Source organism: Emys orbicularis, chromosome 12 (genome assembly GCF_028017835.1).
Source record: "Emys orbicularis isolate rEmyOrb1 chromosome 12, rEmyOrb1.hap1, whole genome shotgun sequence".
In the NCBI taxonomy this organism is placed as follows: domain Eukaryota; kingdom Metazoa; phylum Chordata; order Testudines; family Emydidae; genus Emys; species Emys orbicularis.
In genome coordinates, this window is record NC_088694.1 from 10129818 (window position 1) to 10156455 (window position 26638).

General features: G+C 44.8%; 1 protein-coding gene across 1 annotated transcript; it reads right to left on the minus strand.

Moving 5' to 3' along the window:
• Positions 1–15581: 15581 nt before the first annotated feature.
• FAM217B (family with sequence similarity 217 member B) lies at positions 15582–19397 on the minus strand. Its single transcript, XM_065415030.1, has 4 exons — positions 19303–19397; positions 17932–18043; positions 17741–17826; positions 15582–16788 (listed from the first exon to the last, which is right to left on the minus strand). Exons 1-4 carry the CDS (start codon positions 19395–19397, stop codon positions 15582–15584), a joined length of 1500 nt encoding a protein of 499 aa, XP_065271102.1.
• Positions 19398–26638: the final 7241 nt, after the last annotated feature.

Sequence of the window (26638 nt, forward strand, 5' to 3'; positions counted from 1 at the left end):
GCTGTCGATCCCGCGCCGTGAGGATGGGAGGTAAGTCAGAATAAGATACGGTATTCCCGTAGCTGAAGTTGCATATCTTACATCGACACCCCCACCCTAGTGTAGACCAGGCCACAGGCAAGAAAACATCTTGATATGTGATTTATTGAAAACAACTATTATTTGTATTGTGACAATGCTTACTAGCCATAATAAGGTTTAGCGCTCCATTATGTTAAGCACTGTACAAACTCGTAAAAAGATTTCCTTCCTAGAAAAGTGAGTCATTATTTTTCTGTGGTTTACTTCCTTGATGAAAATAATACTGACATTTAAGATAAAGTAGGTCACATATATGGTTAAAAGCATCTTGACTGAAATGTGCCCTGTAAAAATGATTTTTCAGGTAAATCATAGAATTTCTGGATCTTCCTGTCCCCTTTAGGTTGCTAATTTCCATGGAAAACCTGTTACATTTTTACCACTGGTAATTTCCGTGGAAAACCTGTTACATTTTTACAACTGGTAATACAGGGAGTGTGTTGGCAAGCTTCTTCTAATCTCAACAATCGCTAGACTTCTAATTTTTCTGACATTTCTAACAAAACCTCAAGAGACTTCTTGTTTCAGCAAAAGAGAAGGATTCATTTTCCTTGAGGTAAATATTGACTTCAGCTTCATCTTGGTATGCTTGACATTTTTATTTACTCCTTGTATGAATAAATATTAATAGTTACCTCAGCAGAAGTCAGTAGCTTACTTATTAGAAAATAACAATGAGTCTTCATCAGTTTGACTTTCTGTTAAACTCGAAATGAGGCCATCCCTGGGATGGGGATATACATCAAGTCTCAGTCGGGGGGAAAGATAGATGGAGGCTCAGCTACCAGGAATCATTGCAACTAAAAGCCCTGGGGTGGCCATCAGTTAGATTAATTGGTGTCTGGGTTTAGCTGGAACATGAGATCAGTGTTGGGACCAAAAGAGTGGGTGGGGTACACCTGTCCAGGAAACAAAATGTGAAAGAGTTACACCAATTAAAAAGTATTACAGTCCTGCCCTTCAGCCAGCAAATGTTCCCTTCTGAAGGGCCCAATTGCCCCCAAACACGTATTTCATCCAGTAGCTGGATTTTCAGGTCTTCTAAAAATCTTCAAACTCCATTAAGACAACCATTAATCTAGCTCACAAATGCTTGTCCTGGCTTGCAAGAGCACAGTTCTGGTTAATGTTTGCTTTTCTTTCTTCTGTGACAAAATCAACAGTATTTTCTGTAACCACACAATTGCTGTGGGCATGGAGAGAGAGAGGGTATGTCTACACTATGATAGTAGTTCGATTTTACTTAAATCGAATATGTGGAATCGATATTAGAAAGTCGAACGTGTGTGTCCACACTAAGGACAGTAATTCGACTTTGTGAGTCCACACTAACGGGGCAAGCGTAGACATTGGAAGCAGTGCACTGTGGGCAGCTATCCCACAGTTCCTGCAGTCCCCGCTGCCCATTGGAATTCTGGGTCGAGCCCCCAATGCCTTCTGGGGAAAAAAATGTGTCGAGGGTGGTTTTGGGTAACTGTCATCATCCAACCGTCACTCCCGCCCTCCCTCCGTGAAAGCGCCGGCGGGCAATCAGTTCGCGCACTTTTCTGGTGAGTGACAGCGCGGACGCCACAGCACTGCGAGCATGGAGCCCGCTGCGACCATCGCTGCAGTTATGGCCGTTGTCAACACTTCACACCTTATCATCCACCTTTTCCAGAGGCAGATGCTGAGAAATCGGGCGAGGAGGCTACGGCAGCGCGGTGAGGACATGAAGTCTGAGAGTGGCACAGACCTGTCACAAAGCACGGGACCCCGTGCCGTGAACATCATGGTGGCAATGGGTCATGTTGATGCTGTGGAACAGCGATTCTGGGCCCGGGAAACAAGCACGGACTGGTGGGACCGCATAGTGCTGCAGGTCTGGGATGAATCACAGTGGCTGCGAAACTTTCGCATGCAGAAGGGAACTTTCCTGGAACTTTGTGAGTTGCTGTCCCCTGCCCTGAAGCACAAGGACACCCGGATGCGAGCAGCCCTGACTGTCCAGAAGCGAGTAGCCATAGCCCTCTGGAAGCTTGCAACGCCAGACAGCTACCGGTCAGTGGCAAACCACTTTGGCGTGGGCAAATCTACCGTGGGGGTTGTTGTGATGCAAGTAGCCAACGCAATCGTTGAGCTACTGCTGTCAAAGGTGGTGACCCTTGGAAACGTTCAGGTCATCATAGATGGGCTTCACTGCGATGGGATTCCCAAACTGCGGTGGGGCTATAGATGGAACTCACATCCCTATCCTGGGACCGGACCACCAGGCCAGCCAGTACATTAACCGAAAGGGCTACTTTTCAATGGTGCTGCAAGCACTGGTGGACCATAGGGGACGTTTTACAAACATCAACGTCGGATGGCCGGGCAAGGTTCATGACGCTTGTGTTTTCAGGAACTCTGGTCTGTTTAGACGGCTGCAGGAAGGTATTTACTTCCCGGACCACAAAATAACTGTTGGGGATGTGGAGATGCCTATAGTGATCCTCGGGGACCCAGCCTACCCGCTAATGCCCTGGCTCATGAAGCCCTATACAGGCGCCCTGGACACTGAAAAAGAACTCTTCAACTACCGGCTGAGCAAGTGCAGAATGGTGGTGGAGTGTGCTTTTGGACGTCTCAAGGGGAGATGGAGAAGCTTACTGACTCGCTCTGATCTCAGCGAAACCAATATCCCTATTGTTATTGCAGCTTGCTGTGTGCTCCACAATCTCTGTGAGAGCAAGGGGGAGACCTTTATGGCGGGGTGGGAGGTTGAGGCAAATAGCCTGGCTGCTGATTACGCCCAGCCAGACAGCCGTGCGATTAGAAGAGCCCAGCGGGACGCGCTGTGCATCCGGGAGGCTTTGAAAGCTAGGTTCCTCAGTGAGCAGGGTAACCTGTGACTATTAAGTTTGTTACATACCCCGTTCCCCCCGTTCCCCCCCTTCCAACACACGTTTAAAAATAAAATAACTGGAAATTTGTTAATGAACACCATTTTCTTTATTACGGTTTTCGCGGTAAAGTGTTGAAACTGGGTAAAGTGTTGAAACTGGGACGCAGACTGTGGTGGGGAGCGGGTGTAGTGTAGTGATGCAAAGGACGCTTCTAAACTCGAGGAATGACAGGCTCCTGCTCCTAGAGCGGTCCGCACCGGTGGACTGGTTGTGTCAACGGAGCCTGCCACCCCTCCTGTTCGGGACTCTGTGTGTGGGGGCTATGTGACTTTCTGGCAGGGGGAGGACGGTTATAGATCCCCTGGTGCGTGGCTCTGTGATCCAGGATAAGGACCGCAGCATAAGATCTCTAACCGCCCTCCCCCGCCACAAAGTCACATAGCCCCCTCACACAGAACATGAAAACCACCTCCCAGAATGACCAGGGTGCCTAGTGACTGCAATGTGTGTGTGACCTGCTGCTGAACCTGCCCCTGTGTCTGTACCCTGGTAAAGGTGACTGTCCTGTCCAATTACCAACCCCCTTCCTCCCCTTCAAACACACTCTCCTCTAAAAGAACAGGATGGAAACAGTAATTCACAGAAACGTATTTTTTATTAGCAACAACACAGTTAGGGGATAAAACTGGGACGGGGGCTTGGGTGAGGCGGGAAGGAAAGGACTTATCAAATTTTGGGGAATGACAGCCTTCTGCTACTTGAGCAGTCTGCAAGCGTGGAGTGACAGTTTTCACGGCCCCTGCTGCCCCTCCTTCTTGGGACTTTGGGTGAGGGGGGTATGGGACTTTGTGGCGGGGGAGGGCGGTTAGAGATAGACTGCAGCGGGGCTCTGTCCTCCTGCCTCCGGTCCTGCAGAACATCCACAAGGCGCCGGAGCGTGTCTGTTTGCTCCCTCATTAGTCCAAGCAGCGTTTGAGTCGCCTGCTGGTCTTCCTGCCGCCACCTCTCCTCCCGTTCGCTGTGTGCTCGCTGGTATTGCGACATGTTCTCCCTCCACTGGGTCTGCTGGGCCGCCTCAGCTCGGGAGCAGCCCATAAGTTCCGAGAACATGTCCTCCCGTGTCCTTTTCTTTCTGCGCCTAATCTGCGCCAGCCTCTGGGAGGGTGATGCCGGGGTAGGTCGGGAGACAGTCGCAGCTGTGGGATGGGAAAAAGGGAGTGAATTCCTCAGAAAGATAATTTTTTTTGTGAACAAAGAACATAGTCTTTCTCTGTGAACAAGACCATGCACAGCACCTATCACATGCGCACTCAGGACAAGGTCGAATTTTCGGCCTTCGCATTCAGTGCCTGGGGTCTTGCAGTGCAGATCAGACAAGCGGGGCAGGACAGCAGAATTTGGGTAGCAGGCTGACATGGTAAGCCGTAGACTTGTGGCTGCTTAAAACTTAAATTATAGCACTGCCCTTCTTTCACGTTCAAAGCAATGCTCCTAGCGTTGGCCAGTTCCTGCTGCCAGCAATCCGGCAAGCATGAACTCTGCCCCTGTCCCACCCCCTCGCGGCTGTCCCCGGGAAAGATCCCTGTATGCTGCCCCTCTCCCGCCTCCACCGCGTGGCTGTAAACCGCCGGTTACAGTTCTGTAAAGGAACTGGCAAGCAGTCCCAATACTAACATTCCCCTAATTCAAAGCAGGTCACCATGAGCGACATCACTCTGATGAGGATTTCTGAGACCGAGAAAGAACGCATGCTTCGTGAAAGCCTGCAAAAACCAGGGCCGTATGCCGCCATGCTCTGCAAGGCAATGATCCCGGAGTACTTGCTGATAGCCTGGCGCGGAAACGTTTCCTACTACGGAGGACACAATAAGGCCGCTCTCCCAAGGAACCTCATGCAAAGGCTTTCCAATTACCTCCAGGAGAGCTTCGTGGAGATGTCCCATGAGGATTTCAGCTCTATCCCCGGACATATAGACCGTATTTTACTGTAGCTGCACTGGCAAGGACTAAACAGTAGAGCGCCTAGGGCAAACCAATCATGATAAACCGCACATTGTTCGATTTTTTGGCAGTAGTTGCACTGCCAAGGACTAAAACGTTAAGCGCCTAGGGCAAACTAATCATGAAAAACCCACTGTTAATATTCCTGTTCTGTTCAAAATAAATGTTTACATGTTTAAAACACTTACTGACTGATCCTTCCCCTGATTCTGGGTACGGGTTAACGCCTGGGGACGGTTGGTAGGGGATCTCTGTGAGGGTGATGAAGAGATCCTGGCTGTCTGGGAAATCAGCGTTGTAAGCGCTGTCGACTGCCTCGTCCTCCTCATCTCCTTCCTCATCTTCCCCGTCCGCTAACATCTCCGAGGAAGCGGCCCTCGACAATATCCCATCCTCAGAATCCACGGTCAGTGGTGGGGTAGTGGTGGCGGCCGCACCTAGAATGGAATGCAGTGCCTCGTAGAAACGGGATGTCTGGGGCTGGGATCCGGAGTGTCCATTTGCCTCTTTGGTCTTCTGGTACCCTTGTCTCAGCTCCTTGATTTTCACGCGGCACTGCGTTGCATCCCGGCTGTATCCTCTCTCGTCATGGCTTTTGAGATCTTCTCGTAGATCTTTGCATTCCGTCTTTTCGATCGCAGCTCCGAAAGCACGGACTCATCGCCCCACACAGCGATCAGATCCAAGACTTCCCCATCAGTCCATGCTGGGGCCCTCTTTCTATTCTGAGATTGCATGGCCACCTCTGCTGGAGAGCTCTGCATCGTTGCCAGTGCTGCTGAGCTCGCCACGATGTCCAAACAGGAAATGAGATTCAAACTGCCCAGACAGGAAAAGGAATTCAAATTTTCCCGGGGCTTTTCCTGTGTGGCTGGTCAGAGCATCCGAGCTCGGACTGCTGTCCAGAGCGTCAACAGAGTGGTACACTGTGGGATAGCTCCCGGAGCTATTAGCGTCGATTTCCATCCACACCTACCCTAATTCGACATGGCCATGTCGAATTTAGCGCTACTCCCCTCGTTGGGGAGGAGTACAGAAGTTGAATTTAAGAGACCTCTATGTCGAACTAAATAGCTTCGTTGTGTGGATGGGTGCAGAGTTAATTCGATTTAACGCTGCTAAATTCGAAAAAACCTCCTAGTGTAGACCAGGCCAGAGAGAGAGATCTTAGTATTTAGTTTGTAATACCCATGTGAAATACTTTATTATGATAAACCCATTTAAGCAACCCATCTGTATGCAGTAAATGAAAAACATTGCAACATAAATGAGTAAACTTAGAAAATGTACTTGTATCACTGGAGAGAAAGATAATGCGTTCAATTTACATTTATTCAGCATCTAGTTCTCAACTGAAATCTCATGACAAAGTTTGTTTCCTGTATTTGACAAGACAATTATAGGACAGGCAAATAGTAAATTGAAATTCTTCTGCTTTGCTATTAAGCAGAAACATCATATAGCCCCAATGGTATACAAAGGTTGAAATATAGTAGATGCCGCTTGCCTATTCAGCAGCAAGCTGGTCAGTGTCCAGTTACATGGATGGCCATTAGTACGTGAACCTCTCTTCCCCATGTATGCATCTTACTGAAACTTATTATTAATTTCTCCCAGGAGTGCCGCCAGCTTTTCTGCTGCCCTAGGCGGCGGAAGGTCCCGCCCCGAAATGCCTCCGCAGTCGCCGCCCCCCAAATTGTAGCATCCCTAGGTCGCCTAATGGGTTGGACCGGCCCTGACTTCTCCTGACAAAAACCATTTCTTTTGCAAACCTAGAGACTGATTCTACAAATCCTTACTCACATAAGACAGTTCCTTCAATTTTATGTGAGTAAGAATGGGTAGAGTTGGCCCTTACCCCAGCCAAAGAATAAAAATGTCAGTAGGAGTCAGGCTTATGGGAATGCAGCGCATAGCCCCAAATTAAGGCCCAAACTTGCAAGGTACTGAGAGCTTCTCTGAAAGTACTGAGCACACTCAACTCCTGCACCTCCCGGGGACTGCTCAGCACCTTGCAGAATTAAGTCCTAACAATGGGCCTCATCCTGTTGCCATTTATGTCTATGGAAAAAACTTCCATTGAATTCAAAAGAGCAGGATCATTTGTTGAAGGGCCACTTTAACAGCATAGGGGTTGATCTTGCTTTCATCAAAATCAATGGGAGTTTTGCCACTGATTTAACTGGGAATAGGAACTGGCCCATAGTGTTCCAATGACAATCCTGTCCCAGCACAAATGTACCAGAATCCCAGTGTAGGGGCCTTCTGCAGGGATCTGGATTTGTCCCTTTGTTAAGTGAGTTACACATATAAGTGAACAAACAAGACTTTAAAAATCAGCACCACGTACTAAGATGTACTGACCTATACACAGCAAACAGTAGTATGAAGGCACAGTCTTAGACGTGAGTGCAGTGCTGTTTGCTGGAAAGAGGGGCTGCATCTCTCATTCTAGGGGTTATGGAATTAGCAAAGTGAGGTTCAATATGAAGCTGAAGGGGGGAGGATTTTTCAAAGGCAGAAAGGGGAGTTTGGGTGCCTAACTCTTTGACCTCTGAAAATCCCATCCTGAAAGAGCAGAGTAGATCAATGCAGAGCCTGGTGCTGTTCGGGACCTCCCCCATACACACACCTGCTTGCAGAAGTTGGCCGAGCATGGGTAAAATTACTGTGTGCAAGAAAACCCTTTGATCATGAAGAAAGAGCAGATTTTTGCCCTTTGGTATCCCAGTATTAAACCACTGATGTCAATGAATTTGTATGGCTGTGAGGTCAGAATTTGCCCAAGTACTATGAATTTTTTTGCTGTAGGATTGTCACCCCATCTTGTCATTACGAAGCACGTCCATTTAAGGCCTACTTTTTCTCAACCTCATGCAAATCTGGTATTTTTTCACTTTTACAATTCAGTTATTTATATCCCAAACACCCAATCATGAGGCTGATGTTATAGACAGGTTTCCTGTTGATTTCACACCCATGCTACCCCATTGACTTTGGCATCCAGGCCTGTGGCACTATGGCCTGGATGCACAAAAAGAGTTAGGTGGCTACATTCCAGTTTCAGGACTACTTCAATTCACAAAACTCCTGCTGAATCCTATAAGCATCTAAACTCACTTGGTGCCTACATTTTTGCAGTAGAAGTTCCTAGGTACCTATGTTTCTGCCTGTGGAGAGGTGCAGTGCAGCCTGCCACTAGGTACCTGTAGGCCTATTTCCCACCCAAGTCCCAGAGCGATTCACAAACTGGTGTAAATGGAATATGCAAAGCATATACCAAGGAATTATATACTTGCTGGCCTGATTCTACTTTCAATTTGCTGGCATATGTCACTAACAACTCCACACTATAAACTGGCATAAGAGAATAATCAGGCCCAGTGGATTTTGTTGTTGTTGTTGTTGTTATAATTTAGCTCTCTTTTTCCCAAATAATATAAACTCTGGGCAGAAGTTTTGAACCCACAATGCTCAAATGGGTTTGAAATTAACCAAAACAAGTTTGTCCACACCTAGCAGCGGCACCAAAAAACAGCTTTTAATGCCTTGCAAACACTTACCCATATACTTAACTTGCTTGCAAGATCAGGGCCTAAGTATCCGTGAGGCTATCACAGAGCGTGTGAAGTCCATTGGATTGGGTAGTTTATTTTTCAAGTTCAATCAACACATTTTCATAATACTGAAACTAAATTCTTCCCACCGATTTGGAGTCTCTTCAGGCAGAAGGTCAATAAAAGATTAATTTATAGTCGCCACCTTGTGGCTGATGAAAAAACACATAAAAATGACAAAGATACAGTATCACACCTTTATGTAAATAAATAGTATATACTGAATTAGCAAGATCGTTTTCCTATTGATATTACTAGCAAAAACAAACATCTGATAAACACAGGAAGCTAGGCTACAAAGTTCTCAGAAAGTTATATATTACTATTGTTTCAGATACAGCACATTTATGGCCTGATTTTCAGAGAGCCTGAACACCCACACATCTCCCTGATGTCTATGGGAGCTGCATGTGCAGCGCCTTTGAAAATCAGCCCATTAAACGACATCTATGGCATTTTTTCATGGTTGAAATTTTAACTATTGTACAGACACAGAAAAAGGCACTGTACACTGAATATTACAAACCCCTCTCAGCAAAAACACCATGAAAAAGTTCTGTAGCTAGTACTAGATCCTTGAAATAACAGTGTCAAGATGTAAATTGCCTCAGAAACAGCAATGATCATCACATACAAATGGAGCATGCAGGGGTATTGATTTTTAAGGTAAAATTTAGGAAATATGAAGTTAAGTGGGCAAAAATAGCCAGGTTATTGACAGATATATATACGGGCTACTGTACTTGTTTTGTGGCCATTTTTCTTATATGACAGGTCCAGCTCGCAAGGATGAATTAAAGTTACACTCAGATCCTATATGCAGTACTATTTATGAGCCAAGTCGCTCCTCTATCTTATAAAAAAAGAAATTCCCACAGTATGGGGTCAGAGGGAAGAAAACATCAATGAGATCATTCCGCTAGGGAGGATGGGATTATCCCAAGCCCTCTGCATGTATCCCTTGAGTCCCATATTGAATATGATGGAGATAGAGGGACATTCACACAGATGCTCTCTGACTCCATGCTGGTGCTACACCTCCTCCATGTTATTCTCCACTGCTCTTCTATCAGTACCGTGCTCCTCTCTTGTGACCCCCTGCTCGTGGGTGGGGGTTCTACGGTGGGAGCATTCTTTATTCAGAAGTTTAGCTCCAGGCTGTAATGACTTCCAAGTCAATTCCCTGCAGAGGGGTGTGTGTCGCTGATAAGGCATCTGACATCCTCCATTCCACATGAGAAGGAGGAGATCCATGCATAGAGGATTTTCTTTGCGTATAGATCCTCATGAGATGTTCTGGCCTTTTCTCAGGTTGTTGACATGCTCTGGTGTGACTTTTCTGCTCTTAAGGTCAATATGGTGAGGTGTTATGCACCTTCAGCTCCCGCCGAAGTCAACAAGAATGGACGACACTCAGCACCTTGTAGCAGGTATTCAACATCTTCTAGGACTGAGGCCATATCTAAGCAATCTTAATGATATAAGGCTTGATCCAAAGCCCATTCAAGCCAATGGAATTTTTTCCATTGACTTCAATGTGCTTTGGATCAAGCCCAGACAGTGTTATTCCTATGTGGTGGAGAGTAATTAGGGGAGTGAAGGCTGATGCAGGATACAGAGTTACAAGTGATTGTTGTTAGCTGTGATCATGGGCAGTGGTTCCCAACATTTTGGGCAACTGTACCCATATACCAAATAGTTCCACTGCGCCAGTTAGCAATTTCCTCTTCTCCCTAGCCCCTCGACCAGCATCAATCTTCCCTGTCAATTTTAATGATAATCTCCAGACTCTGTAGTGAGCACTGCCACTGCCCACTCCCATTTAGCTGTGTGCCCTCTAACCTGCAATGCCCGTTACATTCTAGAGGACTTCAAATCCCAGAGTATGCTAAATTTTGAAAGATTGGGATTTGGACCTCCATTGCTGGTTAGCGTGCCCAAGTGACCTCCATTGCTGGTTAGCGTGCCCAAGTGATGGGAGATGGGTAGCAGTGGCTCAACAGGGCCATCATAATTATACAAAGGTGTTAGGCTTTGAATTCACTAGTACAATAAAAAGCAGGGACTACTAGACTGGAACATCAGTACCTGAATGTTAAATTGATGGGAAACTGACCACAAGCAAAAGCTAATTTCATTGTGCAAGATGAGGGAAATGCAGAAAAAACAAACACACCTACAAATTGAAAAAAGTAAATTGGTTTTACATTTTTACATGTAAATAATTTGAGATATTATTAGTAATGTAATTAAGGAAATGTTTGAGCTTAAAAATATTTGGGGCCCAAATTCTGTTTAGTTTGAACTCAGAGTAACTCCATTTAAGATAATGGAGTTATTGTAGGTTTATACCAGTTTACCTAGAAGCAGAATCTCTCCCTACATTTACAATGGAACCTCAGAGTATTCATTTCAGTAGGCAATAAACAGCTAGAATCTTGGGTTATCTAAACTTGCAATAAATCACCTTAGTAAAATATTCCAAATCATGATAAATTTGATGTTTGATTATTAAAAATGGAAAAATACAATATATTAAAATGATGTTCTTCCCTCATTCTATCAGAGATACACATGTTTAGCCTAGAGTTGACTAGAAGACAACATTGAAAATCACTCAATCCTGAGCATATGACTTCATTTTGAATGTACATTAAAATATACCATTTTATTACTACTTTTACGAGCATTCATATTTCCAAAGTACATATAAATACATGCTATAAAAGTTTATGGAGCTGAAGTCAGGCAGCACATGATGAAAAAGAAACAATTCAGCATTTTAGATAGCAAGTTCAATCAATAGCAACATAATTTAAATTGCTTAATTTGTTCTCTTGTATTTACAGCTTCTTAATGTAAACCATAATAGGCAAGAACTACAAAGAGTCATGACTTAGTCATATGTCAAGTAACAGCTCTGATGCTGGTCCCTGGAGCAGAAGATTAGCATCTGCTATATAAATATTTTCTTCTTTGTTTTGAAAAGGCGGGGCCATATCCTCAGTTGCCATAAATGTGTGTCATTCCATTGGCTTGGAATTACACCAGCTGATATCTCATCCTTCAATTCTTTGGTAGCTGTTACGCTAATCTCTCTACTTTCCTGTCTCCCACAGAATTCCACTCTCCCAAAACAAACACGTCAACCCAAACATGGTCCTGAAACAGTGCCCAATCCTGGCTGTAGAGTTACTTACTGCACCACATTACAGCAGCTTTCACTATATGGAGTAATTTCACCCACTCCTGAAATTGGAACCCAAACAAGGTGAAGTAGAGTGGACTGCAGGACAGTGCTATGGACAGTAGGTGGAGATGCATATAAGTGACTGAAAAGGGACTAAAAATGTATTGGTGCTTCAGCAGAAAGCATGTAGAACACACCATGTAAACCCTCTCCCCAGTGGCCTGATTTTCAATGGGAGCTGCAGAGCTCAGCACGCTTGAAAATCACAATTTAATGGGATCCATCATTTTTCCTTATTCTTCAAACCTCATAGGAGAGGTGGGACTGATCAGAAAGTACAGAAATTTCGTCTAGAAAGTTTGTTGGAGAGGAAGAGGGAGAGGAAATCACAACACAACAATAAGACAGTTGTCAGGTTCCTCAGAAATTTTCTGAGTAGGCTGGAAAAAGGGCCTTGAATATAAATTATTGGGAGAGGGGGAAAGGTTCAGGCAACACAAAAGGCTTAAGAGATCGTTATAGATGCCATATGTATGAGCCTGACGGTTTCCTCAGGCATTTTATGTGGGACATTCTGGACAAGGAAGGAGTAACCATAAAATCAATCTATAGCTGTCCCCGACTGACTAGAAAAATGCTACACCAAACCTACCATCTTTTCTGTCCACTGATCAGTTTGTTTTAGCCAAAGAAATTCTTCAGAGTTAGGGAAAGCAATGCCACAAGACACAGTAACTTCAAAGGTATAGGGCAATGGTTACTTCTGTGTCTTTGGTCTAGAAATTGAAATAAATGTGTAATTACCATAATTCTTGGGCTACCTTGCTCCTGACAACTGTCATCTCTCCCTGCTGACCAGGTAGGAGAAATCACACTAAAGAAAGATATGAAAAAGACAGACTCCAGTTCCCAGGGACAGGTGTCTGTGTCACGAAAGCCACCGCCACAAAGGGCAACCCCAGCAATGAGAGGGAAGAATGGTCTGAAACACTGAACTACCACACCGGAGACAGACCTGGGGAGGAGGACTGAAAGGGGAAGGCTGCCACTCTCACTGCCCATGACGTGTAGACAAATAACTTCATTCCTTAGGGCTGTCAGTTCACCTTTCACCAGCATGACAGTCACACCCTCTTTTTAAACTATGAAAGAGGAGCTGATTGAAGTGAGAAGTTTGGAGTAGCTGCGCTTTAACTCATTCCTGCTCCTGGGAAATGGTAACATGACTCCACTGGGCTTAATTTTGCTTCCAACATTTCGGGGGGAAATATTTTCAAGGGTTGTTTGAATCCAATTACTGTCACTTGTAACAGTGTGGTTTTATGTAGACAAAACAAGGCTGTTGTCTCACAACAAACTTATCTTTACTGAAAAAAAGGGAAGAGATGCATCTTTTCTCTAAACCATTGTGGGCCCAATCCTGAAAGCTATTCAGTAACTTCAACCTCCATTGCCATCACTAGGAGCTGCGAATGAACAGGAGCTTTCAAGATAAAGGGCCCAATCACAAGAGAGTGAACATAAAATGGCCATATAGGGTCAGACCTGTAGTCCCATCTAGCCCAGTATCCTGTCTCCTGACAGTGGCCAGTATCAGAGGCTTCAAAGGGAATGAACAGAACAGGGCAATTATCAAGTGATCCATCCCCTGTCATCCAGTCCCAGCTCCTGACAGGCAGAGGCTTAGGGGCACCCAGGGCACAGTGTTGTGTCCCTGACCATCTTAGCTTGTAGCCATTGATGGGCCTATCCTCCATTATTTATCTAATTCTTTTTTTAACCCACTTATACTTCTGGCCTTCACAACATCCCTTGGCAACGAGATCCACAGGTTGACTATGCACTGTGGGAAGAAGTACTTCCTTATGTTTGTTTTAAATCTGCTACCTATTAATTTCATTGGGTGACCCCTGGTTCTTGTTTATGAAAGGGCAAATAACACTTCTTTATGCACTTTCTCCACACCATTCATGATTTTATAGAAGTTTATCATGATTCATATCCCCCCCTTAGTCATCTCTTTTCTAAGCTGAACAGTCCCAGTCTTTTTAGTCTCTTCTGATATGGAAGTTGTTCCATGCCCTTAATCATTTTTGTTGCCCTTCTCTGTACTTTTTCCAATTCTAACATTTTTTTTAGATGGGATGATGTGACGGAGTATACCAAACCCTCTGAGGTCCCCTGCTGAAGGCCTCGTGGCCCTGCCACACCCTGCCCCCCAAAAAGGGCAGTGGAGAGGGTCCTCCAAAGTGCTTAGAGTGGCTGTGTGGGATACAGCCAATCAGGGCCCAGCAGCCTCATATAAGAAAAGCTGCAGGGCCAGTGGAAGATCAGTTCCTTCCTGGAGCTGTAGGAGTGTGGATGGTATGTGGCTGGCTGACAGAGCTACAGACCCCAGACAGGGCAGTGCTGCCAGAAGCTGCGGAGAGCGAGAAGGAGCTATGAGCTGGTTGCTGGGACTCTGTTAGGACAAGGTCCTGAGGTAAGGGTGAAGACAGCGCAGGGCCGTGGGGAAGTGGCCCAGAGAATTAGAGAAACTGTGCAACATAGTTAAAGGGATACAGCAGATGGCTGCAATCTACAGGGTCCCTGGGCTGGGACCCGGATTAGTGGGTGGGCCTGGGTCTCCCCCACCTCATCCCCCATTAGCCACTGGGGGGAATTGGCCTGGACAGTGAGGCGCCCCAGAGGGGGAAATGAACTATAGTGACCCAGATGGAGAGCTGTAGCCAGGAAGCCCCAAGGGGGCAAAGACATTGTCTCCAGGGAGGGAGCCCTGGGGTGCTGCTCTATCCCAGAGGAGGGACAATCAAAGCGTGTGCACTCGGCCAAGGGGGTGCTCACGAGAGGTGAGTGCACGCTGTTACAGGTGACCAGAACTGCATGCAGTATTCCAGGTGTGGGAGTACCATGGATTTATATAGTGGCATTATATGATCTTTTCTGTCTTATCTGTCCTTCTCCAAACAGTTCCTAACATTCTATTAGCTTTTTTGGCTGCCATTACACACTGAGCAGATGTTTTCAGAGAACTAAGCAGGATGACTCCAAGATCTCTTGCTTGAGTGGTAATAGTGGTAAGAGGGTCACCTTCTAAATAACATAAAGCAGCAAGACCTACAAGGTGGACTTTAAGGAAAATGGTCTAAGACTACAACAAAGGTAGCTGTATAAAAATATTCAGGCCATATCCTTGGCCTATCACCAGATGAGCAGATGTCAGTCCTTTAGCAGCGGTATGATTTTAACTAGTAGAATCTCTTCTGACTCAGAAGATTACTTCAAAACATTCTCTGCTCCCCAAACAGTCCAATTTTGTGCTCTTCCCTCAAGAATCAGAGACTTTAACTTTGCATAGATGAGCCTGGCCAGTTCCATTCTCTTATAAAATCAACTAAACTCTTCTCCATCAGAAAGAAAAGCAAATCTGTCTCACCCTATATGTCTGCTCAATGGAGCGTGTATGGATTTGATTCTCCTCTCACATACACCAGTGTAAATCAGGAATAACTCCACTGAAGTCAATGAAGTTACATGGGTGTCAGTGTGAGAAGAAATCAGACATTTTATGTTTTCCTCACTTTATTAGCTAGAATCTTCTTACATAAGCAAGTGTCTACCCTTTGAGTAAAGACCAGTGGAAGACATTTGTCTTCAGAGAAAAATATTCCCTGTTGGCCCTGCTAGTTTAAGGTCCAATGTACTTAAATGTGCAGAAATTTGCAGCAAGAACAATTTTCTACAGGATTTCCTGATGGAAAAACCATGGCCCCTCCACTCTCCAGCAGTCAGCATTGCATTGCCAAATTACTAATTAATTCTTCTTCATTATTTAAATGTACATGATGTTTGCTTCACACCATTTGTTTTTAACTTCCTGTCCCCTGTTGGTTTCTTGGAAGGAACATAATTATTAGCATTTCCATTCTTCTTCAGATTTGAACATGCCTGTGTTTTTTGCCCCTGGGTGGGGGCAGCTGAACTATGGAACTTGGGACATTGTTTGAGTGGTCTAATGTTGCCAATATCCTGAATACCAACATCCTGAATCTTAGAGCTGCTTGCACAGGGCTGCATATTGAGAAGTTGCTGCTTGGTGGCTGACCTCTTTTTCACCTCATTCCTCATTTCACAGGCATGTTTCTGTGGGGATGACGTGCCACCCATAACCTCAGCAACTTTTGAATGACTTGGATATGCATTTAACTGGCTATTTTCTTCACAGTGTACATCTCTTCTGTGACCTGAAAGGCTGGTGGGGAGCTTTATCACACTTTCTTTGGGAGTTAACTGCTTGTTAGGCAAAGGGCTAGGCAATGATTTGCCTTTGCCAGGGCTTTTTTGGGTCCGAATGATACTAGGAGCCGTCTGAGGCCTAGCTTTGGCTGTCTTTCCTTTCTCGTTCTGTATAGTTTGCACCTGCAGCCACTCCAGCTGCAAAAGCCGATCGATATATTTCTCAATAAATCCTGCTGGTTGTGGTCGAGATTCCGATTTACACTCTGTGTTAACAAACATTGCCAGCTGCTGCAGGTCCCAGGAGTTGAAAGGAGGTGGGAGGAAGTCAGGATAATAATACATTGATTCTTTATACCCTGCATCAAAGAGGTGTTCAAAACATGCTGGGTCAATTTCTTCAGCTCTGAGGTTGAGTTCTGGCAGTGTGCAGGGGGAAGGGGGAATGGGAATTCTTTCTGAGTCAGAAAGGTCACTGGCACTGTCCTCAGCAGCATCCTCTTGAATAATTCTCACTGATTGAAAGTCAAGAAACATCTCATTCACAGAGGTCCCTGGATATTTAGAAGTGCAACGGACAGCTTCAGTCACATGCTCTCCAAGACTTCTTTGAGATTCTCCTTTTTGATTAGAATAAAATCTTTGCATCAGTGCATCTTCTGCCCTACTGGAGCCACCTTGTGAATTCCCCTTCAAATTGGAAGGGATTCTGTGTAGTCCAGATTCACTTTGCTTTCTTTCTGTGAGGTCCTTCTTTGCCCCTCGTACTTTGTACAGTGATGTGCAAACACTCATCATTCTACATGAAAAGAAAGAGCATTTACAGTTAGATCATTTAACCCCTTTTGGAACTCCAACTACCCCAGGGCTTGCTAACTCCACAACCTCTGGAGCCCCAGTTGTGTCCACAAGATGAGTCAAAGACTGAAAATAAAAGATAAGAGAATTGGTATGACTTGAGAATCTATGAATGAGATGACATTAATATTTAACTTGCAGAAATAACCTTGCCTAATGTCCCATTTAATGGTTTGACCATTTTGATGCACATCACTTACAATGTGTTTATATGTAAAGTGTAGAGTATATGGAAGCAAATTTGGATCTGCAGGAAAAGGCAGGCTCTTGCAAGAAGGGTCAGTTGAGATCTGAGACAGAAATAAAATAGCAAATAAAATAGCTAGGCTTTCCGGGCCCTATCACCAACTCATGTAAACTGATGTAGTTCCCTTGACTTCAACTAAGCGTTGCCAATTTATACCAGCTGAGGAGCTAGCCCTCTGTGTGGTTAAATGGTTAAAAACCGGAAAACTTCTGCTCTTAGCTCCTAAACCAGTAAATACAGACATTAGCCACCATTTGCCCATGGGTACAATGAGGTGAACGGGAGAGATCAGTTTTTAATTTTGCTTAGAACAGGAAATAATGGTGGTAAGCGTGTGGTTCCTGTTGGGAACTGTTGTCTTTATAAACACATACAACTGACTTTTTTTTTTTTTTTTTCCTCACTGTCTCCCATTTCATTCAAATCTGATTTTGACTATAAAGCTCTTTGAGGTAGGATAACAAGATTCCAATACTGGTAACTTAAATTTGTGTTCCTAATAACTGAACATGAAGGGTGATATCATGGCCCCAGTTAAGTCAAAGGCAAAACTTCTATTGACTTCAAAGCCAGTATTTCACCTGAAGACTTATGTGCAGCTTCGAAAAATCCATGGACATCAGACAGACAATATAAAAAACTTTACCTGTTTTGCTGATGAGCCTCATCTAGCCTGTTTCTTTCCTTGTAAAGAAAACTTGGTTGACTATCATCCTGGGTGCAATGGAAAGTCTAGAAAACAGATGTAAATATGTGTACCTAAAACTGTAATAAAGAAAAATCTGACATAAAATGTAAGCACATTTTTATATATGCAAAGGATTTGAATTGATTTACCTTTTTGGTGGTATTTAAAATACTTTTGCTTAATCTGCTGGGAGAAGGTCTCACAGGGGAAAGTGGTTTCTCTAGTAGTTTGGTACTTGGATGTCCCTTTCCACCACTGGAACTAGCAATAAATAAACAGGGTATTGTCAAGTATATTGTTATTTAATTACAATCACAGCTTCAGTACAGATTTTTAATGCAGATTCATTTTAAAAAGGGGGCGAGAAAGAGACGGTCATAATTATACTTAAGTGTTCCTTAGATTTAAGGGATTTCTCATTTATGCTTCACTAAAACTTTTTCATGCATATTTGGTGGTCCCTTTTAATTTACATGCCACATAAGTGCTTAACTCACAGATAGATAATTCAACAGTAATACTTCAAACTTTTATAGCACCTTCTATCCAAGGATCTCAAAGCAATTTACAAACATCAGTAATTAACCATATTGCTATTGTTTTGCACAGTGCATAGTACAATGAGGACCTGGTTCATGACTCGGACTAGGTGGTTCCACAATACAACTAAAGTAATGATAATAATATGCAGTATTAAGAATATAGCAAGCCAAATCCTGCTTGCCTTTTTTATGTGCATAGTGCCAGTGATGCTCAAGGGATTACTCATGAGGATGTAAGCAGAATTTGGCTCAGAATGTGCAGTCTGTTACAATATTAATTGAAGCTATTTAACAACAGTGGCACAAAGCAAAATTCACAGTTTTGCGTGATTACAGGTTGGTGCTTAAATCAGGAGCAAAAAATCCCCCACACATTCAAAGTGAATGATATGCATTACTGACCTGGACAATTTGATATTATATACCAGAGAGTATTCCCTTAAATAAATCAGACTCTCTGTGGGGGCACATTAGGAAAAAAACCCAAAATATTTTAACATTTAAAATAATGCATTCTCTAAGAATAAGAAAAGTTGTATTTGCATTGCACATGAGCACCTTATTTTAAAAAAAGAATGCTTGAAAATGTCACTTCAAAACAGTTATCATATTTTACCTCCACGTCTGCTTTCAGATGGATTGTAGTAAAATTCACTTCTGTCAATACATAGTACTCATTTTTAGTTGGAGTCAGTACCATGCGTTTTGTTTGGGAAAATGATGTTTTGCCACTTTAATGGGTTATAAAATAATGAAAGCAAGTCCCAGTCCCTCCAGCATGGAAACAATCACCTCTAACTTTATGACCTGCACATAAACTATTTGATCATCTGTTTCGTTGTGAATAAACAAATAGATAAATGAAAAGGAAATAAATGACAACCTGGCTAGCCCACTGAATCACAAACAATCAGTTAGATACTAATCTGCAATAATTACATATTTCCCTAGCAAAGAGAGAGAAAATAATTTCCTTACATTACCATTCCTTTGTGGGTTTCATGGATTGGGCTGTCCTTTTTCAGTGTCCCTCGTTGCAGTAGTAAGGGATAATCTTGAATGCCTGGTCCCATTATTATTCCTTTTAAAGAGTACTTGCAAGTTACACCTTTTTATTTCTTTTTTTTTACATCATTTTTCACAATCTTAAACAAAGGACTCCAACCTTTTCTGCGTATAAGGCAGAGTGCAGTGGATACAAATACCACCACATCCTATGGATGCAGTAAACAAACACCATGCACTCCCCTCATAAAACACGTGATTTAATCTTTTATAACCGTAGGATAAACATACTCAGCCAGCCAGCTGTACTGGAAAACAAGATTTCCCTCCCCTGAAGCTTGCTGAAGGAGCAGCTGCATTATTCATCTTCGGATTGCTGATCTTTGTGGAGCTGTCATTACCAGGGCTATTGAATGGAGAGCAGCACAGTGCCCCCGCCCCCTTCCTCCCTGAGGAATAGGTTGGCCATTAGAATTGCAAAGCATTGTGGGTCAAGGACAGCAGGGAGATACGCATACTTTTCTACGGGAAGCTCGGCTGCTGCTGTTGCAATAGTTATCAGGCACAGCCTGCCAGTCACTCCTGACTAGCATACCCTGGATTAGGGGAGGCTGCGCCAGGACCATCCCAAAGCATGAGGACCCCTGGGAATCTGTTGGCAGACATGGCTCTGCACGATCACTTGTAAAAGCAGAGGGCTGCATTTAAATGCACAGCAGCACTGGAGCAGCGACCCTTCCTACACTCCATGGTGATTTAACTTCCTCTTGCACAGAAGCATTGGGTGGAGCTGAGTCGCATTTGCCAATGGGTCTGGGTATCTCTGCTTTTACAATAAAAAGAACAGGTGATCAGGCACCTGTGCTTTCCCTTTGAGCTGCCCTTTTGTCAAAAAAAATAAATAAATGCATAGACCTTGTATATCAGGGGTAGGCAACCTATGGCACGCATGCCAAAGGCGGCACGCGAGCTGATTTTCAGTGGCACTCACACTGCCCGGGTCCCGGCCACCGGTCCGGGGGGCTCTGCATTTTAATTTAATTTTAAGTGGAGCTTCTTAAACATTTTGAAAACCTTATTTACTTTACATATAACAATAGTTTAGTTATATATTATAGAATAGATTTATAAAAAGAGACCTTCTAAAAACGTTAAAATGTATTACTGGCACGCGAAACCTTAAATTAGAGTGAATAAATGAAGACTCGGCACACCACTTCTGAAAGGTTGCCGACCCCTGTTGTATATATTTGTAGACACTGGCAAATTTTAACACTACATCCATTTCATTTTTGCTCCTCCTTCCAAAATTGCAATTCTAAATCTGAATTGTATATCGAAAATGCCTGGACTAGAGCAGTCTATGGGCTGCTCTCTCTTATCCCCTTGAAATTGCATTCTCTGGACTAGGGATAAAGAGAGGGGGGTGATGTAATTTCCAGAAGGTGACAGACAACCAATTCCAAAATCCCATCCCCTCACCTGTCCTTGGTTCTGATGTAGCAAAATGCAGTTTCTTAAACATTTCGCTCTTCTCCATCAGAAATCTCATCCCTTGGACCAGGAGAGAGGACACATGGTGGATGTGATTTCTGATATGTTTCTCTGCCATCCTTCCGCAATTGCTTCAACCACTTGTCTTCCGCCCTGCCAAGGGATGCGATTTCTGATAAAGCGAAACATCTCAGATTTTGCATCCTCTATCTATTCTTGGCCCTGTCCCCCCAGGGAGCAAATTTTGACAAGTCTCACCCTTCAGAGAATTTTGCATCACTTCTTTGCTTTAAAAGTGATGACTTTTTTTGTTACTTTTACTAAATATTACATTTTACTTGGAATGTCTCAATTCTAATTGTATTCCAGAGGGGAATAATTTTTTAAATGGTACTCTATAAAGGTATAATGATGAGCATTCTGTTGGGAAGGACTGCTCAGTTAAAAGTAATATTCCTAGCCTGATTTCTGTCTGTGTCTGTCTCTTTCCCATAGCTGTCCCACCAGAAAAACTGAATTACTCTCATTACAAAAAAATTAGGACCAGATCCTTGCTCCCAGTAAAATTACTTTTTGACGTTCCAGCCAACAAAGCAGCCTTCAAGCTGATCTAAGTGGCCAGCTAGGGATTCTCCTAGTATAATACAGAATTTCCAGTGGCATCAGGCCGGTGTAGCAATGGTAACTGTGGATGTTCATCCCCTTGTTAATTCATGCTAATTATGTTGGCAGTCAATAATGTCCTTAACTAGTCTGTCACATTCCCTCTACCCCTTCTGCTCTGCCAGTGACATCGTTAACATCCTTTAATCTGCACACACAAACACCTCTGCACCCACCATCTCTACAAATATGCCTGGAACACTCTCCTACAACCTATTTTTCAAGTCAACATGGGCAAATTTGCCCAAGTGGCTAGTGATTTGGGGTGCTTCATTTTTTGAATGCCCAACTTGAGACACCTTAAAGGGGCCTGATTTTAAGAAAGTGCTGAAATCCCACCTCTGATAATCAGTCTTAAGTTGGTCCCCAAAAACTGAGCCATGGAAAATCAAGTCGCTTTTGAAAAACTTGGTTTAGCTCTCCCAAAAATTCACTTTTGCCACAAAGCCTGTAAGAGGTGAACTATAAGAAATGTAAACTTAAAACTGAACTGAGTTACATGATCATGTGTATTTAAACTTGTCCGTTTCCTCTCCTTCTGCTATAATTTGTTCTCTCCCGCCTGTTGTCATTTTAAACTTCTAAACTGTAAGTGCTTCAGGGCAGAAACCACGTGAAGATCCTTGCACACCTGTCCTCTTAATACAAATAATAAGTTATGTTTTTTGTTTGCAATCTTTTATTGTTTTCATTTGTGAGAGTAAATGTATACACAGCTTTTAAGTGTTAAATACATTAGCACTTAGCTCTTTGGGGCAGGGACTATGAATTACTTTGTATTTGTGCAGCATCTAAAAAGAAAGCATCCCAAATTTAATTGGAGCCTTTGGACACCAGCAGAACATATTGATGATCTGGAGATCCTGTCATTATTTATTAAATCAGTGAGGGGAAGGTACCTAACTTAAAAATGGCTGCAAAGCAACATCCAAGTTCCTCTACTAGCTTTGAAATTGTTATTGGAAAAATCTGTCATTGAACAAATGCTAAACTCTCAGAGGCAGGGCAAGGCCAGCCCTTTTGCTCTGTTTATTGACTGCCTTGCACAATGGTCCTGGACTGCAGCTCCCAGGTGATACCACAGTGCAGGGCCGCATTAACTTTTTGTCGGCTCGGCACCAAACATATTTGTGGGCCCCCATAAGGAACAATTGTAAAAGACAGGCAATTGACACAGGAGTTGTCTTTGACACAGCGCACAGCTGCACAAGTTTTATTTAAAAGTTTAAGTTGCAGATGGAGGTGGCTCCCACTGGGGTACCAGCAATGGTAGCCTTAGGACAAAAAGAACACACACAAGTGCACATAAAATACATTATAAAAGAAAAATACAAAATAAAACACAGTGGGTAAAAACAGCTAACAAAAGCCAAAGCTGGCCAAAACACCAGCCACGTGCTGCTCCCACTAAAAGAGAAACTTCACGCTAGCTCACCCTTCCCTACCAGGGCTTGCATTAATTTTTTTGTATGAAACTGGGGAAGATTTAAAACTGTTTAGAACATTTTAAAATATGAAAAACTGTAATACATTTTATTTACAGCATCATTATTCATACTAGTCTTGCTTGTCTAACGAGTACATCTGCCATACTTGAAAGAACCCATCAGTGCCGTAACAAGGGCCAGGCGAGTGAGGCACTTGCCTCGGGCACACAAAGCCAGGAGGGGGAGGGGGCGCAGAAAATGGTGGAGGGAAAAAAAAAAAAAAGAGCAGAGAGTCCCTGTCTCTCCCCTGCAGCAACTGCTGCCGCAGGATCCTAGCGCATCCCATCTCAACTGCCAGGGCAGACTGACTCTGAGCCTGCCCTTCCCCCTCAGACCCTTTCATTTTCCAATGGGACCCTCCAGCAGCACTGCCCCCCTCCCCCCTCGCCCACAGTCACCGCTCCTGCCCCATGCTGGGCAAGGAGGCAGCCCCATCCCTCACCCACAGTGAGGCTACAGTCAGGGGCAACAGCAGGGGAGGAGGCACACGCAGCACCCTCCGGTACCCACCATGGGGGAGGCGAGGGTGATTCCTGGACCTGAGAGGGACCCTAAGAGCAGTAGCGTAGCTAGGGGGGTTCAGGGGAAGCAGCCGCTTCCCCCAAGTACATTTTTCAAAAGCGGCGCCTACCGGGCCACCACTGGGCTCCTGCAGGCAAGGGGGGGGCAGCACGGCTGGACTCCGGAGGAGCCATTGGGGGGGGCGGCGGGCGCGGCCGAAGGAGCGAAGAGGCCGGACTCCTCGGCCATCGCACCCCATGCTCAGCGTGGCCACCTCCTGCAACGGCTCAGGGCTCGGCGGCCGAGCGCTCCGCAGCTGGTGGGCAGATCCCCTCTCCCCGGCAGGCGCCGCTTTTGAAAAAAATGCTGGGCTGCCCGGGTGAGGGAACCAGGAAGCTGCTGGGGAGAGGGGATCTGCCCGCCAGCTGCTGCCCACCCCACTGCTCCGCTCCCCCTAGCCCAAGGGAGAAGCGAGCAGCGCCCACCCGCCATCCCTTCCCCCGCCCCCCCCACCGAGGCCCTCCAAGGGGAGGCGCAGCATGGCCGCAGCGTGGCCGGAGGAGCCGGGGGGGCGCGGAGCGGTCGGAGGAGGAGCCAAGGAGGGGCGTGGCCAGAGGAGGAGCCAAGGGGGGGGCACCTGTTATGGTTGCTCCCCCTGCACTGAGAAGCTGGCTACGCCACTGCCTAGGAGCACATGCAGTGACAGTGGTGGGGATGAGTGTGCTGCTGGGGGGGCAGGAAAGGAGGACTTCTCCCCCAGAGCTTGCTGCTGCCAGCAGGGAAAGGGCTGGGGGGAGTCCTCCTCTCTGGCCCCTGTCCCAGAGCAGCCTGCCTGCACCCCAAACTCATCCCCAGCCCTGCCCCACCCCAGAGCCCACACCCCCAGTCAGAGCTTTCACCCCCCCACCACACCCTCAATCCTCTGCCCGAGCCCTGAGCCCCTCCAGCACCCCAAACCTCCCATTCCCAGCCCCAGCCAGAGCCCTCACCCCCCTCACTCCTACTCTCGCCCTGAGCATTTGCATTGTAACAAATTAAGTTTCGGGGATCACCCATTGTAGTTTTCCCACAAATACAAACCCTATCAGGTATGAGCATTACCAGAAAAGAATTAACCTTGCTTAACTGCACTGACATTATTACTTAGCCCTTTCTATCATGGTGTGTTGAGGGATAGATATGAAAGGTTTATTTTTCTTTTTATTGAACATTTCATATCTTTACGTAATATTTAGATTAAGGTCTCTCCTACACACAGACACACACTTTTGACTGGAGCATTATACACCTCATTACTAACACTGCATCAGTTTATTTTAGGGCTGTTGATTAATCGCAGGTAACTCACGCAATTAACTCAAAAAAATTAATCACCATTAAAAAAAAAAATTTTTTTTTAAAAATACTGCGTTAATTAAATTGTGACTGAACTCTTGGGAGGGAATTGTATGTCCCCTGCTCTGTTTTACCCACATTCTGCAGTATATTTCATGTTGTAGCAGTCTCGGATGATGACCCAGCACATTGTTCATTTTCAGAACACTTTCACTGCAGATTTCACAAAATGCAAAGAAGGTACCAATGTGAGATTTCTAAAGATAGCTACAGCACTCAACCCAAGATTTAAGAATCTGAAGTGCCTTCCAAAATCTGAGAGAGATGAGGTGTGGAGCATGCTTTCAGAGCAACACTCTGATGTGGAAACTACAGAACCTGAGCCACCAAAAAAGAAAATCAACCTTCTGCTGGTGGCATCTGACTCAGATAATGAAAATGAACATGCATCGGCCCATGGTACTTTGGATTGTTATCGAGAAAAACCCATCATCAGCATGGACGCATGTCCGCTGGAATGGTGGTTCAAACATGAAGGGACATATGATTCCTTAGCGCATCTGGCACGTAAATATCTTGTGACGCCGGCTACAACAGTGTCATGAGAATGCCTGTTCTCACTTTCAGGTGACATTGTAAACAAGAAGCGGGCAGCATTATCTCCTGCAAATGTAAACAAACTTGTTTGTCTGAGCGATTGGCTGAACAAGAAGTAGGACTGAGTGGACTTGCAGGCTCTAAAATTTTACATTATTTTATTTTTGAATGCAGTCTTTTTTGTACATAATTCTACACTTGTAAGTTCAACTTTCATGATGAAGAGATTGCACTACAGTACTTGTATTAGGTGAATTGAAAAAGATTTTGTTTTCCAGTGCAAATATTTGTAATCAAAAATAAATATAAAGTGAGCACTGTACACTTTGTATTGTGTTGTAATTGAAATCAATATATTTGAAAATGTAGAAAACATCCAAAAATATTTAAATGGTATTCGATTATTTTTTAATCGCATGCTTAATCTTTTTAATTAATTGCTTGACAGCCCTAATTTATTTTAGAAGGCTGACAAACTATAGAATAGTATAAAGACTTCTAAGTCTGCAGATGTGACAGTTTAGCATTCAGCTCCCTCCCCACACACCTCTCTGAGTCCCAGTGTGCATTTAACCTTCTAGCTGTTAGAGATTTGACCCCCTCCCACCAGGCCCACAAAAGGTTAATCTGGCCCTTTTTGGGGTGCAGGCTCTGGGATGGAGTTGGGGTGCAAGAGGGTTGCAGGCTATGGGGAGTTTGAGTGAGGGGTGCAGGCTCTGACCTGGGGCAGGGGATTGGGGTACAGGAGGGGGTGCAGACATGTGGGCTCTGGGAGGGAGTTAGCAACTCAGCACGTTATATAAGAGAAAGGAGCTGCAGTGATTTCATATAGACATAGAAACTGATAGAAGACACTTTTACATATTCAAAATGTGAGATGCAGAGTTTGAGGGAGGGAAGGGGGAGGGGGTATCTGTACAATATTTCACAGCATTCAGTCTCCTGGCTGGAGCAGTAACGTAGCCCTGCACAGGGCCGCCCAGAGGATTCAGGGGGCCTGGGGCAAAGCAATTTCGGGGGCCCCTTCCATAAAACAAGTTGCAATACTCTAGTAACGTTGTAGTGAGTCGGTGTGGCTCCCTGCCGCCCCGGAAGCGGAAGAGCCCATCCGGAGGCCGGAGTGGGCGGAGCTAGGGAGTTCTGAGCCCGCCCCTCAGAGGGTCAGGCGGCGACCCGGAAGTATAAAGCCGGGCCCTCAGAACCCAATCAGCCCCCAGCAGCCGGAGAGACCA

What these genes read in the sequence shown, in the direction of transcription:
- FAM217B (XM_065415030.1), bottom strand. Translation starts at nt 19,397, where the DNA reads ATGGGACCAGGCATTCAAGATTATCCCTTACTACTGCAACGAGGGACA. An exon ending in ACCCACAAAGGAATGGTAAT is followed by an intron (nt 18,044 to 19,302) that starts GTAAGGAAATTA and finishes ATTTATTGCTAG; the next exon opens with TTCCAGTGGTGGAAAGGGAC. An exon ending in GAGGCTCATCAGCAAAACAG is followed by an intron (nt 16,789 to 17,740) that starts GTAAAGTTTTTT and finishes CTTTTCATGTAG; the next exon opens with AATGATGAGTGTTTGCACAT.